The sequence below is a fragment of the Strix uralensis genome, chromosome 3, assembly GCF_047716275.1.
Source record: "Strix uralensis isolate ZFMK-TIS-50842 chromosome 3, bStrUra1, whole genome shotgun sequence".
Taxonomy (NCBI): Eukaryota; Metazoa; Chordata; class Aves; order Strigiformes; family Strigidae; genus Strix; species Strix uralensis.
Genome location: NC_133974.1, coordinates 11,390,470 through 11,405,618, shown reverse-complemented (window position 1 = coordinate 11,405,618; position 15,149 = coordinate 11,390,470). Strand labels below are relative to the sequence as shown.

At 39.3% G+C, this 15,149-nt stretch overlaps 1 protein-coding gene across 2 annotated transcripts in view; it reads right to left on the bottom strand.

Annotated features, from left to right (window-relative positions):
* Nucleotides 1–13,604, bottom strand: part of WDR35 (WD repeat domain 35) — a 48,333-nt gene extending 34,729 nt beyond the window's left edge. For both annotated transcript variants that reach the window (XM_074861511.1, XM_074861512.1), the window contains exons 1-9: nucleotides 13,461–13,604; nucleotides 12,711–12,828; nucleotides 11,908–11,979; nucleotides 9,119–9,211; nucleotides 7,488–7,616; nucleotides 7,142–7,275; nucleotides 5,789–5,954; nucleotides 5,547–5,692; nucleotides 1,352–1,477 (exon numbers count right to left, since the gene is read on the bottom strand). In XM_074861511.1, coding sequence (XP_074717612.1) covers nucleotides 1,352–1,477; nucleotides 5,547–5,692; nucleotides 5,789–5,954; nucleotides 7,142–7,275; nucleotides 7,488–7,616; nucleotides 9,119–9,211; nucleotides 11,908–11,979; nucleotides 12,711–12,828; nucleotides 13,461–13,484 — 1,008 coding nt within the window. In that variant the 5' untranslated portion in view covers nucleotides 13,485–13,604. The remainder of the gene's footprint in view (nucleotides 1–1,351; nucleotides 1,478–5,546; nucleotides 5,693–5,788; nucleotides 5,955–7,141; nucleotides 7,276–7,487; nucleotides 7,617–9,118; nucleotides 9,212–11,907; nucleotides 11,980–12,710; nucleotides 12,829–13,460) is intronic.
* Between the last annotated feature and the right edge of the window lie 1,545 nt (nucleotides 13,605–15,149).

The window sequence follows — 15,149 nt, the reverse complement described above, 5'->3', positions numbered from 1 at the left end:
AGTTTTGAATCACTACCATTTAATGAGTGTTACCTTTTAGAATATCTAGTTCCTAAAAGGGAGTTACTGATATGATCAGAAAGAACACAGCAGTAGTAATGTGCATTATTTATTGAAGGACAACACATATCACTCACCATAAAAATATTTAACATTGAAACCAAGTATACTACCAACAGGTTAAGAGTTTGTTTGCTCCAGAAATAAGTTAATTTGAGCATATCTTTTTCCACTTTAAATATGCAAAAGAAAAAAAAAAACACCAAAAAAAGATAGCTTACACATGCAGTTTCTAAAAGTAAGGTTTCAAAATATATTCATTTGCAAACTGTGCCAGATCTTGAAATACACATGGTCTCACAGATACTGATGAGTTCAAGAAAAAGCAACAGGCCTGTGTTCCAGCTGTTACACATTTCCCAGAATAAACATTAGGTAGCATTTCCTGCAAGACTAATTTCCAGCTCAAATTTCCAAAGTCTTTGCCAGCAGATTTACAACAAACGATTTGAGATTGCTTCCTAGCAGATTTGTGTTTATAACTCCCTGACCAATGATTTTTCACAACAGAGTGGAACAATACATTTCAATATAGCTGCAGTATGTTCCTCACATTACACTCTTTAATCACAGTGGTTACACACTGATGATTAAAGAACATATCCTGTGCTGGAAAAAGAAAGTATACAATACTGTATACTGGACAGTAATTGGTATTTTTTGTTAAACTGTAAATTTACGTGAAATAGTCCTAACTCTTTACAAAAAAAGAAACCCCATATGGTAGACAAGATAAAAAACTTTAATTAGAATTAGCTGAATACACACTTCTAAGAGGTATATTGGGAACTGAAATATAGGTAGGAAGTAAGCCTATCAGGTTGCACGTATTTCTACTGTTCAGGTTTCTACACAACTCTCCAGGTTCAAACTAGTAATTCACCACCCAAAAAAATGACATAGTAAAAATAAAGATCAAATAATTCCCATTGTATCACTTAGCTCACTCAGTTCAAGAAAACAGCAATGAAAGCACTGGAGCCTTACCTACATGACAGCCTCAATTACTATCAAATTTACAATCATGCCCAATTCTGTTAGTATTAACAAAGCATACATTTCCTTATTATGCAAATAACATCACACATTCATTATAAAAGCAACAGCTAAGTCATTCCATCACCAAGACAAACACATTCCACTAAAACTTCAAGTCAGTAGTGTTGATCAAGCAGTAATCGTAAGGTAAGTATTGATTTATGTATTAGAGAAAGCTACTTTTTCAACCCCTTCAGAAAGAGAATAAATAACAGGAAGCTTATTAATAGTTAAGTGCGACGTTACTACATACCTTGTAATCTGGACGAATGTTTGCAAAATATATGTAAGAATCAACAGCTAGTGCTATTTTCAGTCCACTTCCCTCCCAAGACAAGGCAGATATCTGTTTGCCAGGAACTTTCAGTGTGCGCAAATGCTTGTTTAAAACAATGAAAGAAAAAGATTCTGAATTTATAATAGGCACTCTAAAATACACAAACAGTAGTTTTGACTGTTGATGAAAACCAAACGCAGATCTTCTTTAAAGTACCCCATAATGATTCTCAAATTACAATACAAATGTGAACAAAGAGGGAGATATTTAACATGCATTGCTGTAAATGTTTTTTTGCCTCTTTTTTTTGTCAGAGAAAAAGAAAAAACAGGACTCTGATAGTTCAAACTTACAAAAATAAATAATAGATGGAGAATGACAATATAAACATTTTTTCCTTTGATAATGTGAATTACCTTTATAATTTCAGTTGTTACTAAAGCAAACATAACAATAGTCCTGATACCTGACATGCCTCAGAAGTTTATTTATGCTGGAAGTGTATTAGTCAGTTGATATACAGCACCTTTAACTGCAGCTGATAGTTTAAACAAATAAAAACATATAGCTAATCTATGTCAAGAGCATACAATGAATTAGCTGCATAGGTACACAATGTGCAGTGAGGCAATGGACATTTTCTTCTTCTCTATTCCCTTTCAAAAACAGTCTAAGGCAGACAGATGTCTGTTTACAATTTAAGAACCAGCAAAAATATACACTTTCCGTCTTTTTGATATATATTTATTTTGCTGTGGAATTTGAAGTTGAATGAAGGAAACAATTGAAAAAAATGTTTTCAAAAATTATAACCTTAGTCCCACAGAGTACTTGTTTGTGAGAAGTTTTTTGTTTGCAAATAATATAGAAGTATGTAGTAGAGGATACATTACCATTTACTGTAAGATTTTTAATAATCTTAGGCTTTAAAAAAATACAATTTACTTAGCAGAACACTGATACTTATGCTTAGATCTAACTTTCCTTTTGAGGGCATAACTTTGTGCCCAAATAAACTGTTGTCAATAAACTTACACAGTTTAGTACCTATTTCATGCCAAATACAAATACCAAGTCCAAATACTGGCCACATACTATACACAGAAGATACTATCTTCCAAAAAGTTAAGTCTGTCCCTAAATATCAGAACTAGTACAAAACAATTCTAAAATCTAAGTAATTTACTTCTAAACACTAGATACAGAATCTGGAACACATGTTTCAGTTAAATCACAGAATCACAGAATCATTCAGATTGGAAAAGACCCTTGGGATCATCGAGTCCAACCATCAGCCCTACTCTACAAAGTTCTCCCCTACACCATATCCTCCAACATCTCATCGAAACGACCCTTAAACACATCCAGGGATGGTGACTCCACCGCCTCCCTGGGCAGACTATTCCACTGTCTGACCACTCTTTCTGTGAAAAATTTTTTCCTAATGTCCAGTCTGAACTTCCCCTGTTGGAGTTTAAAGCCGTTCCCCCTTGTTCTGTCACTAATCACCTGTGAGAAGAGACCAGCACCAACCTCTCTACAATGTCCTTTCAGGTAGGTGTAGAGAGTGATGAGGTCTCCCCTCAGCCTTCTCTTCCTCAAACTAAACAGTCCCAGCTCCTTCAATCTCTCCTTATAGGATTTGTTCTCCAGGCCCTTCACCAGCTTCGTTGCCCTCCTCTGCACTCGCTCCAGCACCTCAATATCTCTCTCATATTGAGGTGCCCAAAACTGGACACAACACTCCAGGTGTGGCCTCACCAGTGCAGAGTACAGGGGGACTATCACCTCCCTACTTCTGCTGGTCACACTATTTCTAATACAAGCCAGGATGCCGTTGGCTTTCTTGGCCACCTGGGCACACTGCCGGCTCATGTTCAGCTGTTTGTCAGTTAGAACCCCCAGATCCTTTTCTTCCAGACAGCTCTCCAGCCACACCTCCCCAAACCTGTAGCGATGCATGGGGTTGTTGTGGCCCAAGTGCAGGACCTGGCATTTGGCCTTGTTGAAGCTCATCCCGTTGATGTTGGCCCACCGATCCAACCTATCCAAGTCCCTCTGTAGTGCCTCCCTGTCCTCATGCAGATTGACACTCCTGCTTAACTTGGTGTCATCTGCAAATTTACTGATGATACACTCTATGTCCTTATCAAGATCATCAACAAAGATGTTGAACAGAAATGGTCCCAACACCGAGCCCTGAGGAACACCACTTGTGACCGGCCGCCAGCTGGATTTAGCCCCATTGACCACCACTCTCATCCAGCCAGTGCTTGACCCAGCAGACCATTCGCTCATCCAGGCCATGGGCAGCCAGTTTTTCTATGAGAATTCGATGGGGAACTGTGTCAAATGCTTTTCAAAAATCCAGGTAGACAATACCCACAGCTTTTCCCTTGTCCAACAGCTGGGTCATCTTGTCATAGAAGGAGATCAGGTTTGTCAGGCAGGACCTGCCTTTCATAAACCCATGCTGACTAGGCCTGATCCCCTGGATGTCCATTATATGACTTGTAATGGCACGCAAGATAATCTGCTCCATGACCTTCCCTGGCACTGAGGTCAGACTGACAGGTCTATAGTTTCCTGAATCCTCCTTTCTGCCTCTCTTGTAGATGGGTGTTACATTTGCCACCCTCCAGTCCAATGGGACCTCCCCAGTTAGCCATGATTTCAGGTAAATCATGGAAAGTGGCTTGGCGAGCACATCTGCCAACTCTTTCAGCACCCTTGGGTGTAACCCATCCGGTCCCACAGACTTGTGTGCATCCAAGTGGTGTAGCAGGTCTCTGACCACTTCCTCTTTAATTGTGCTGACCTCATTCTGCTTCCTCTCCCCATCTCCTAGCTCATGAGGCTGGGTGTCCAGGGAACAGCCAGTTCCACTGTTAAAGATTAAGGCAAAGTAGGCATTGAGCACCTCAGCCTTTTCCTCATCCTTTGTTACCATGCTTCCCTCTGCATCCAATAAAGGAGGGAGATTTTCCCTAATCCTCCTTTTGTTTTTAATGAATTTATAGAAACATTTTTTATTATCTTTAACAGCTGTAGCCAGGCTGAGCTCTAGCTGCACTTTGGCTCTCCTAATGTTCTCCTTGCATAGCTTCACTACATCTTTATAGTCTTCATGAGAGACCTGGCCCCTCTTCCAAAGGTCATAGATTCTCCTTTTGTTCTTGAGATCCAGCCAAAGGTCCCTGTTTAGCCAGGCCTAATCCGAAGGACATTAGCAACCAGAGATGTAATATTATTGGTGAAAGCCTTTGGTTCCATTTAATAATTCCAACTAAGGAAACTCCTACAGATGATGTTGGATCTTAACCCCTTTCACTGCACAGCTCACAGCTCTATCCTTATCACGGTTACCCCCAGAGCTGACCAGTTCTTCCTCTGTAAGAGGAACAAACTTCCTCACACTCTGGTAATGTAACACTAACTTACTGATTTCTAGATATATGACTAGGAGGGAAGGTGAAATTACCTTGCAAGGCAAGAGTAGCACCATGAACAAAAATATATAGGAAAGTTGTCTCTCAACTGTTGAGCATTTAACACCTTATAAAAAAAGACAGGAAGTACAAAAACCATTTACAAAACAATATTGCCAACAGACAAACGAAGATTAGAAACAGTTTACCTTTTCTGAGGTTTCTGAGCCATCGCTTTTACTGATAAGAAATGCCGTTTTCTCAGTTTTACTGATTCCATAAAAACAGAGGGGAGCGTCCCCTACCTTATTTTGAACTCCTAATCGAGAGATATCAAGGTGTCTTACACAGCCAGCGGAGAAAGACAAGTACATCCAGATTTGATACACAGATGTCAAATTAGCATCTTAACTGCTGCCTAAGTATTCCAAATTGCTTATTGACTATAGTCTGAACTCAGGTATCAAGTTAGGTATTCAAAAGGTAGACACTGCACATATCCCATCATTTAGTGTTTTACAAGATGCACTTGGATTTTCACACTGGCCAACTAATTTGCTGTTCTAAAAGGGTACCTGGTCCTGTGTCATCTTTTCAGATCCAGGTGGATATCCTAGATACCTTAGAGCACGTTAAACACACTAAAACACCTGCATTTTGGCATCCAAATTCCACCAGTAATGACCACACGGACAAAACATACTAAGATTTTTAAAAAATGTAAATATATTAAATATTTTTACCTCACCAAACGGAGTATAGAACTGCACAATGTTTACATCTTTATCTTGAGAAGTTGTTTTTAGGGAGCCTGCCACTGCCAAAACGCTTCCACAGTGGTTCCACTGAATGCACACTACATTCATAGCAGTGTCAATCAAGACAGGATCTAGTTTTTAAGAAATAAACATTAAGAATAAAAACACAACTAGACATTTTGGGTCAAGAGTAGCTCAGTAATTAGCAGCCCACATTTTGTACCTACTGTGGTCATTCTCATCTCTCATTATCTGGCATCTTCCATTGTCATAACAGACAGCAAGACAAGGACAATCTGGTTCAATGTAGCCTTCTGTACCGTGATACCAATGTATTCCAGCAATACTGAATGCTCCAGTTAAGTTCACCAAACAACTCAGTTTCATTTTCACCTAGACAAAAATGGTTAATCATTTAGTCATATACAATACGCTGTTCAGAAGAAAAAAAAATTTATATCCCTACTGATACTCTGCAAAAGACCAGATGTCTATGCAAAATTTTTTTCCTGTCTCAAGAAGAATTTTCACATCTCAAAATTCTAAGAGTTTGAAAAACCTCCTTATTCAAAGCCAGATCAGACATGTGAAAACATGTATTTAAACTACAAAGAAGTACTTTAATGTTGGCATTTTCATTCCTTGAAAAGTAACTTAAAAACAAAGAAAACAAAACCCCAAAAAAAACAAACCACCACACACATGCACACACACACACAAGGAACCCCACTGGAACTTTGCAAAATAATGAAAACAATTTCAAACCATTCCTGGCCACAAGATTTTTTTTAAAAGGAAACCTTTTGTCAGGATTTTCTTGATAAAAGTCTCTTGAATAACATATATAAATAATTGGAAAAAATAAGTGTCCAAATTATAATACCAATTAAGGTAAGTTTGCTTTTGTAATAATTAGCCCTGTACATCTAGTAGCACAGGTAAAGGCTTCTTCTGAAAGCTAAGAGTGCACCTGGACTACTTTGAGGAAGGCTACCAGGTAAGGGGGGGGGGGGGGCAGTACACACGGAGCAAGAGAGTGAGAGAGGACACACAACAAAACATGTTGTTGATAAAAGGAGGCAGAATAGAAGGGGGAGCTACAACAACTTATGTAAAGGATTTCAGTAATTTACAGCAATGCAGCAATACAGAAATGCAACACTGTTAAAGTTACTTCCTTTCATTTTTCCACTTATTACGAGGTTTTCTCCAAAGCATGTAACATTCCTTATGTAATAAAGAATGACAGGAGCAATAGGAAAACAAACTATTGCTTTGTTCCAAAAGCACCCTAGTACTTTTAACATAGGCTTAATTATTTAGTATCACCAAACATATTTTTATATTTTTAATAACTATTGCAAGGCAAAAAGGTATTAATTGATGTGATATTAATTTAGCTACCAAGAAAGAAATATTTATATTAAAAAGCTGCAGCTACATAATCTTGAATAAAAACTTTGTCCAGTTCTCAGTACTGAACTCCACCAGTTAAACAAACAAACATTAAATAAATTAAGGGGAAGGAAGTTTTTATGCCTGTTGAAGTTAATACCTTTATTATACCACCATGAACTTACAATAAAATTTCCCTGATTGTCATAAATGTGAATCTCTCCATTTGCCATTCCAAAGAGTAAAACTTTGCTATCGGAGGACCAGGCCACATGGCAGAGGTGGGTACCTTTCAAGTCTTTTCCCCAGATGCGATTGCCTGTAACAGAACATTGATTGTACTTAATAAACAAACCACAAAATTAAAAACAGGATGCAAGTTACCAGTGTAAAAACTAAAACAGCTAAAGAAAGTCAAAGCAACAATTAGAAAGTAACTATTAATTGTATTTATCTAGAGAAACAGCCACTATGTACATAATACTTAAAAGCTATGTAATACCACAACAATTAGTAGAGCTTAAATTTTACCATCCACTGATCCAACAATCACAGCTCCATCTTCATATACAATACAAATCTTTTGTCCATCAGCATTCCAGCTCATACTTCGAACGACAGATTTATTTCTATTGTTAATCATCTCTTCATACCAAGCACCTATTAATAGTGAATGAAAAACTGAGTTACACTTCTGATCTGATGATCCTCTAGTGGATTCACAATACACTTTAATCACTGAACTCAAACAGTAAAATTACTCTCAATTAAAAAGATACATCAATAGGATGGTAATGACATTTCTTAGTGATATGAATTGCTGAAGTTGTTAAAAAACCCCAAATAAAACATAATACAGACAGACAAAAAGTTTATAAAAGTTACCAAGCAAGCAAATTAGGTGTTCAATGAAATGGAGAAATCTGAAAATGGTCTGTTTATAAGTAACCATGAGACAGTAGGTTACATATGACTCTGCAATGTAATATACAACAAAAAGCTACAGCAGCAGTTAATTTTGGAAAATAATTAAAACCAAAGTTGTTCTCCCCCTTCAGTAAAACTCTAGCAAGACTATGCTATAGTGTCCCCCAGACTACACTGACATAGTTACTGTGAAACCCAGTGTTCAGATGTGAGCTATTTATTTCCAAGAAGAACCTGACAAATGAGGAATCGGAGAGGGAAGCCAAAGTCCAAGAGGGGCCCTACAGGAAGAGATCTGTGCTTATGTAATTTCAGAACTGGCAAGAATACACTAGGAAACATAAATTGAGGAAACAACTTTCTTTGATAGGAACATGTATTAAGGAATTTACTGGTTCTTTTCCAAAACAGAGATGATTTATGTGACAATAGCCACCACGTATCAGGCAGAAAGACTAATCAAGTGATATTCTTTATTCCTGAAATGAGAGGCTGAGCTGAGATTTTATTTGTTTCCGCTTTTCTTTAAACAAACATCCCAAGACAAAGAGAAAACCTTTGATTTTCTTTCTTTCCCACACATGTTGGAAAGTGGTTAATTTGACTGAGAGGTTTGCTGGCTTTCAAATGTATTTAAGTGTACCAAAGAAGTACATGTATGTGTGAAAAGGTCAAGAACAATAAAGGCCAATTACAGCAATACACTGGTTAGTCATATTAGTTCACTGCCTTAATTAAACATTTCTAAAGATTGCTTTTATGGAAGTACTGAATTGATGTCCTAAGCAAGGTTGCTAAGTTCTTGTAGTTCTACCAGTATGTCTGTGCTTGATGCACTTTGCAGAACTATTTAAAAATTACAATGATACCCAGAACAGAACCTACACAAAGAAGCAGTGCTCTTTTTTCCTCAATATACTATTTTCCTCCAAGGGAATAAAGTAACAGGGATAAGAAAATGAGAAATTTAAAGCAGTTTACCAAGTATATGGCTAAGAATCTTTATCTTCTCCTAAGGTAGCTCTGCAGGACAAATGCCTTTTTATATGTGACTACGCTACTAAAAGTGTTGACAAGTATTACAATAAAAACTTGGAAATTGTTTTAAGTCTATTTTGAGCTTTCCGATCTGCAAAATAAAGACCAAAAAAGAATTGCTGGAAAAAAAATAAAAGAAAAAAAGATTTCTCACATCATGAAATACTATCCCGTCTCAAATTTATCCTGTAGAATACCTTTATACAGCATCCACACAATGATGAGTCCATTTTGATCACTGGTAGTCAGTTTTTGATACTGTTCATTCCATGTCACCACTTGCACAGAACCTAGAAAATGATACAAATTTTTTATTTACAGCATTTAAATAGGTTAATAAAACTAACACACCCAACTTAATCATAGAATCATAGAATCATTCAGATTGGAAAAGACCCTTGGGATCATCGAGTCCAACCATCAGCCCTACTCTTCAAGTTCTCCCCTACACCATATCCTCCAGCATCTCATCCAAACGACCCTTAAACACATCCAGGCATGGTGACTCCACCACCTCCCTGGGCAGCCTATTCCACTGTCTGACCACTCTTTCTGTGAAAAATTTTTTCCTAATGTCCAGTCTGAACTTCCCCTGTTGGAGTTTAAAGCCGTTCCCCCTTGTTCTGTCACTAATCACCTGTGAGAAGAGACCAGCATCAACCTCTCTACAAGTTGTAGAGAGTGATGAGGTCTCCCCTTAGCCTTCTCTTCCTCAAACTAAACAGACCCAGCTCCTTCAATTGCACAATCAACCTGGAACCTTTCAGAAATTTGCACTGCTGACTTTGATTTAGTTCTAGGCATTCTTTCTGTATTACTTGTTTCCTCTTTCAAAATTCAGATAAACAGCTCCTTTTGTTTCTGTATTCACTCACTTGAGTAACACCTTCTCCAAATTCTGCTCAGACCATTGCTTCAATACGCAAAACTCAAATCAGCAGCTCCTGACCGCCTCTGACATGTTAGTCTGGGAAGCTGACAAAACTTTACTGTCATAAGTTTTGGGTTTTTTCTTCCTCTTAATAGTTTGATCCTCAGTAGTGCTGCACTTTTAAAACAAAACCTCCCTCATGATTATCAAAAAGAGCACTCTACACACAGTTCCTTCAGACCCTCAAGTCTCATATGGCATCATACTCAAATATTTGACTTGACTCAAAACATCTTCAAACCATTTCTAAGCAGCATCTTATCAGTTCAACACTGGATAAGAACTTGGCCACTTCAAGCATCATAATCTTTCATGCCCTCACCGCTAGCCATCCATTTCTTGTATCCTTCCCATTTTTCAGCATTTCAGTCATGACCTTTATCAGCAGTTGCAATCAAAGATATCCTGAATGTTGGGAATTTTTGAAGGTAACAGTAATCTATTTCAGAATTTAAGACATCCATTCAAAATATCCACTAAATCAATTCCTCACAGTTCATTTTTTCGATCATATTTAACCAGGCCCCTAAAATAACCTGACTGTTGGCAGGTTTCAACTGCAAATCCTCATAAAAAGACCATTTCTTCAAATGATATAAGGATTTTAGCATTCTCTTCATATCCCACTGTCCACAGGTGATGACCATTTAACATTTCTCATGCAAGAGTTTAACTCATCTAATTTCCCTGCATTCAATTTTTACTTTCACACACTATCCTTCTCTAGCCTGTTTTCTAACCTTTCTAAACTTTGTCTGTATACTATACTCCAGTCTACATATTTACACATTCTGTAGTTTGTCAATAATGGGAAAGTGAAGATATATTTAAGACAGAGATCAGGTTTACTGAACTAACTTTGATTTCTTCAGAAGAAAATGTAAAGCTACCGTAACATATACGCAAATCTCATAGACACTATAAAACAAACAGGCTTATCCACGTATGTGTTGCTAGCAAAAATGCTTAAGACATTTAGTCTCATTTCTGATTTTAGCCTATCATACATATTTTAAAACTTTATATATATGGTGTAAGAGAAAATTGTTCTTTTTTTTTTTTTTTCTTTTTTTAATAAAACCACAGTAGAACATCCCTGTTTCTTTAACTCAGCAATTCCAGCATTAACTGCCCATCAGTTCAGCCTTTCTCTTCTGCTACAAAGAACTCTTTATCTGTCATCTACCAGGGCAGTATGTGAACAGAATCACACAATCATCTAGATTGGAAAAGACCTTGAAGATCATCCAGTCCAACCATTAACCTCACACTGACAGTTCTCAACTCCACCAGATCCCTCAGTGCTGGGTCAACCTGACTCTTAAACCCCTCCAGGGATGGGGACTCCACCACTGCCCTGGGCAGCCCATTCCAACACCACAAATGTATGGGAGCGAATGTATCATGATCTTTTATGTAAATACCTAAAAATATATTCCAGTTACATACAACTGAGTAGTAGCACTTCCAGAATAACCACGCTGAAGTCAGAGATAACAAGTACTATACCAATAGCACTGCAAAATTTAAAAAAAGTCCCTCTGTAATATAACACATACAATAGCATCATCCACTTAAATAGAAATCAGTATTTCCTTCTCAGGATAATGAATGGGGACCAAATAATTTGAAAAAAGCAAAGCCTGAGGTAATACAAAACACAAGTTAGGCTGTAATGCCAAAGTTCACAGACTTATCCTTGCAAAATCCATAAGCAGACTTCAAATCATAACAGGTAGAGCAGAGCTTGATTTGTGCAGCATGCATTCTGCATCACACATACAGTATCAGCTAGGAGAACTGAGCTAAGTCTAGATCAATTCGGTTCTCAACCCAGTAATTCACTCACAGATCATGAAAGATCAACTGTAGGTCTTTCATCAGATAACTTGGTAAAAATAGATACCCAAGCTGTTACATACCTGAGCTGAATACTGATAATCTTTATTTCAGGCTTATAATAAAAAGTTATAGCAAAATTACTCTATCAACTTCACAAAATCTTCTATTTTTTTATTGTAAGCAAAAGTACATTAAACGCCCAAAGACACTTACCACTATGACCTTCAAGAGTTTGATTCACAGAAAGATTGCTAGGAGCTGCAAGTCCCTTTATTTTTGCTTCATCTAAAAATAACAAAAATAGCTATAAAATAAACCTAATATGGCATACATATTGCTGTGTCTCTATCAATACTGCAGCTCTAATCACTATTTACATAGATAAAATTATTCCCCTAGAAATATGTAAATGGTAACTGCAGGATGAATTTTCCATCCCTCAGTTCAACGTGTTTGCTATTCACATCTGACATCCAAATTCATATACCCTTTACAGTCTAGCTGTTTTTCAGGAAAAAAACAACAAAACAAAACCCACAACAGCAGCAACGGTTATCACATTTTGTTAATTCAGAAAGAGGTTTAAAAGAATCTGAATATATATTAGATTTTACTTTTCTTGGAACACATATATTTAAAAAAAAATACACAGCTTTCTCCCTAAAATAGCAAAGATGGTAGAGATCATTCAAACAAAAGCAAGAAAAAATAAAGTAAGTTCCAAAATAAGTGGGAGCCTATACAAAAAGAACAAAGATAAAACATATGCCCTGAAAAAGCAGCACTGAAGAAAACTTTAGCAGATGTAACAGGTAGACAAATTAAACGTGTGCCATGTAAGACAAGCTGGAGGAAAAGTATTCAAAAGAAAGTGACAGCACATTTAATGTTTATACAAATACTTCACTATCTATGTGCAGATCTAAAATATATAATATTGTCAGGTAACTTGTGGAAGGAGTTATGTTCTCTGAAGTGTGGTGGATTTTGTTCTTAAAAAAACCCCCCTCATTTACCTGTCTGTGTTTCTAATTTTAAAACTTTCAGTAATCCATCCTCTCCACCACAGGCTATGAAACCTTGATCCTTATTCCAGGAAATACACCTTAATCGAACATTACCAGGAATTGCAATCTGAAAAAGAAAGATTTTGTATCTCTACATAGTTGTAAGAATCATGTTTTATTTTAAAAGTCTATTTGAACACCTCAAAGACACACCCATATGATAGCACACAAGATAAACTTATGTCTTATCACCACATCAGTACATGCAAAAAGAGACAGAAGACAACTAGAATTACAAGCACTAGTGAAACTGCGCAAAACAACACTTGAGAAAAGGGAAATCTAACACGTGCAGTAACAGGGCAGAGAAGGTGCCATAAGCAACAACACAGGTGAGAGGGATCGCACAGGGCTTTGCGACGAGCCGGTCTCCAGCTGAAGCGCTACGCCCACATTCTCCTGGGGAGCAGTTGCTTCGGAGACAGCTGCAGCCCAAAGAAACCCCAAGCCCCAAACCCAGGCCGAGAGGGAGCAGGCAGGACAGAGCACGGCAGCACTCTGGGCAGGGACCAAGCCCACTGCCGCACCACCAGCGACACCGGGCCGCAGGCAGCGGGAGGGAGCCCCGAGGATCCCCTCAGCGCCCCGAGGCCTCCGCGCCCCCAAGCCCCGGGGCGGGGGGGAAAGCGGGGAACTCCGCCTGCCCCGCGGGCTGCCAGCCCCGCGCCGCCCCGACCTTCCTCCGTGCCCCAGGAGCACCTTCTTGCATAGGTAGATGAACATCCTGGAGGAGCGAGCGGTGGGCAAGGTGATGCGCGGAAACAAACCCTACATCCAAGGGATGCCGACCCGCAGCGCTCCTCGCAGCGGGCCCAGCGCGGCCTCCCTGGTAGCCGCGTCTCCCTGGCAACCGCCGCCGGAAGTGCGCCCAGGGCGCGCGCTCCTATACTTCCGGGAGCGGGAGGAGAGAGACGCCATTAACGTGGTGCCGCCCGCCCTCTCGCGCCGGGCACAGCGCTCCCGCCCCCAGAGGCGCCGGCTGAGGTGGCGACGGGCGGTAGGTACCATCGCGGCCTGAGGAGAGACTGGCTTGCTTGCTTGCTTGCTTGCTCGCTCGCCCGCCGCGTCCCAGATTGTTTGCACACAGTGTTTTTAGTATAACTGACATCAGTACATCCTCAGAGTTACGCCAACCTTGGAGCTGCCCCAAGCGCTACTGTTCTCTGAGGTAACTGGTGGCTGTGGCTGAGGGGACAGGCGCTGGACGCCGTTCCTGCTGCTCCCTCAGAAGGTGCTGCCAGCACCCACCACCGGGTCTGGTCAGTCAGTCCCATACGCAGATGATAATGCCTTAATTCAGCGGGTTAGGCAGGGTGAAGCAAGCCCCGTGGCTGCTGTTGCAGAGCTCTTGACACTGAGCAGTGCAGTGGGCTGGGGGAAGGATCAAACCTGGATTTGGACCCGCAAGAGGGGTGCAGGGGCCTTCAGGAGCAGTCTGGCTCTGGCAGCACTGACTCCAAGCTGGGTTGGACCCAGCTGCAAAACAAATAATTTCCGCACCAAAGCTGATTTGTAGCTGATAGACAGAAAAGGGGAACATGGGAGATGTACAGAAGTCTGTACTGTGTCTCCTTCATCCTGCTATAAAAACTCGCCTTCTTGACGCAGGAAAAACAGAAGTGGTGTGACTCCCAGGGCATCATCCCACTTGCTTTCACGGAGGCTAAGCACTCCACAGTGCAATTATCCACAACACAAACACTGAAATATAAGCAATTTGTTCAATGTCAAAGGAGGATCATGACAAAGCCAAGCTCTCAAACCTGTGTCTCGTCAAGTTTAGTGCTGCTCCCCTATTCCCAGGGAGCCTATCTGGAAACGTAGAGAAATAGAACCAGCCATGGGTTATCGTCACATCATTTTATTGAAGTTACATGAACATGAGGAGCACTGGGCATCCAGCTTTTTGACTGATTCCAACTTAGAAGCACATACGTAAGACAGAACTCTAAAGCAAAGCTGGCTGAAGCCCTGTAAGCATTTTAGAGCTGAATAAGATAGCTAAAGGTAATTTAGAAAATGCCTGTGGTCAGGCAGTTGGACTAGATGATCGTTGTAGGTCCTTTCCATTCTATTCTATTCTATGCAAAATAAAAATAATTTTAAAATGCCATCCAAAAGATCAAATTTATTTCTTTTCCTAACAGGTCTCTCCATTAGTCTTAAAGTTCTACTGCCCCAATAATTAAAACAGTGTAATTACTCATCCCATATCAACAAATACATCTGTATTTAAAATAAAAATGTTCAGTCAATAGGACATGCTGGTATGTCCTATTTTAAAGAAATTGCTTATATCACCTTAGAACTTTACCTGGTGCTCACAAGCACACAGTGAGACATGATAATTGCTCAAAAGAATTGAATGTAAATACTATCATTTGTAAT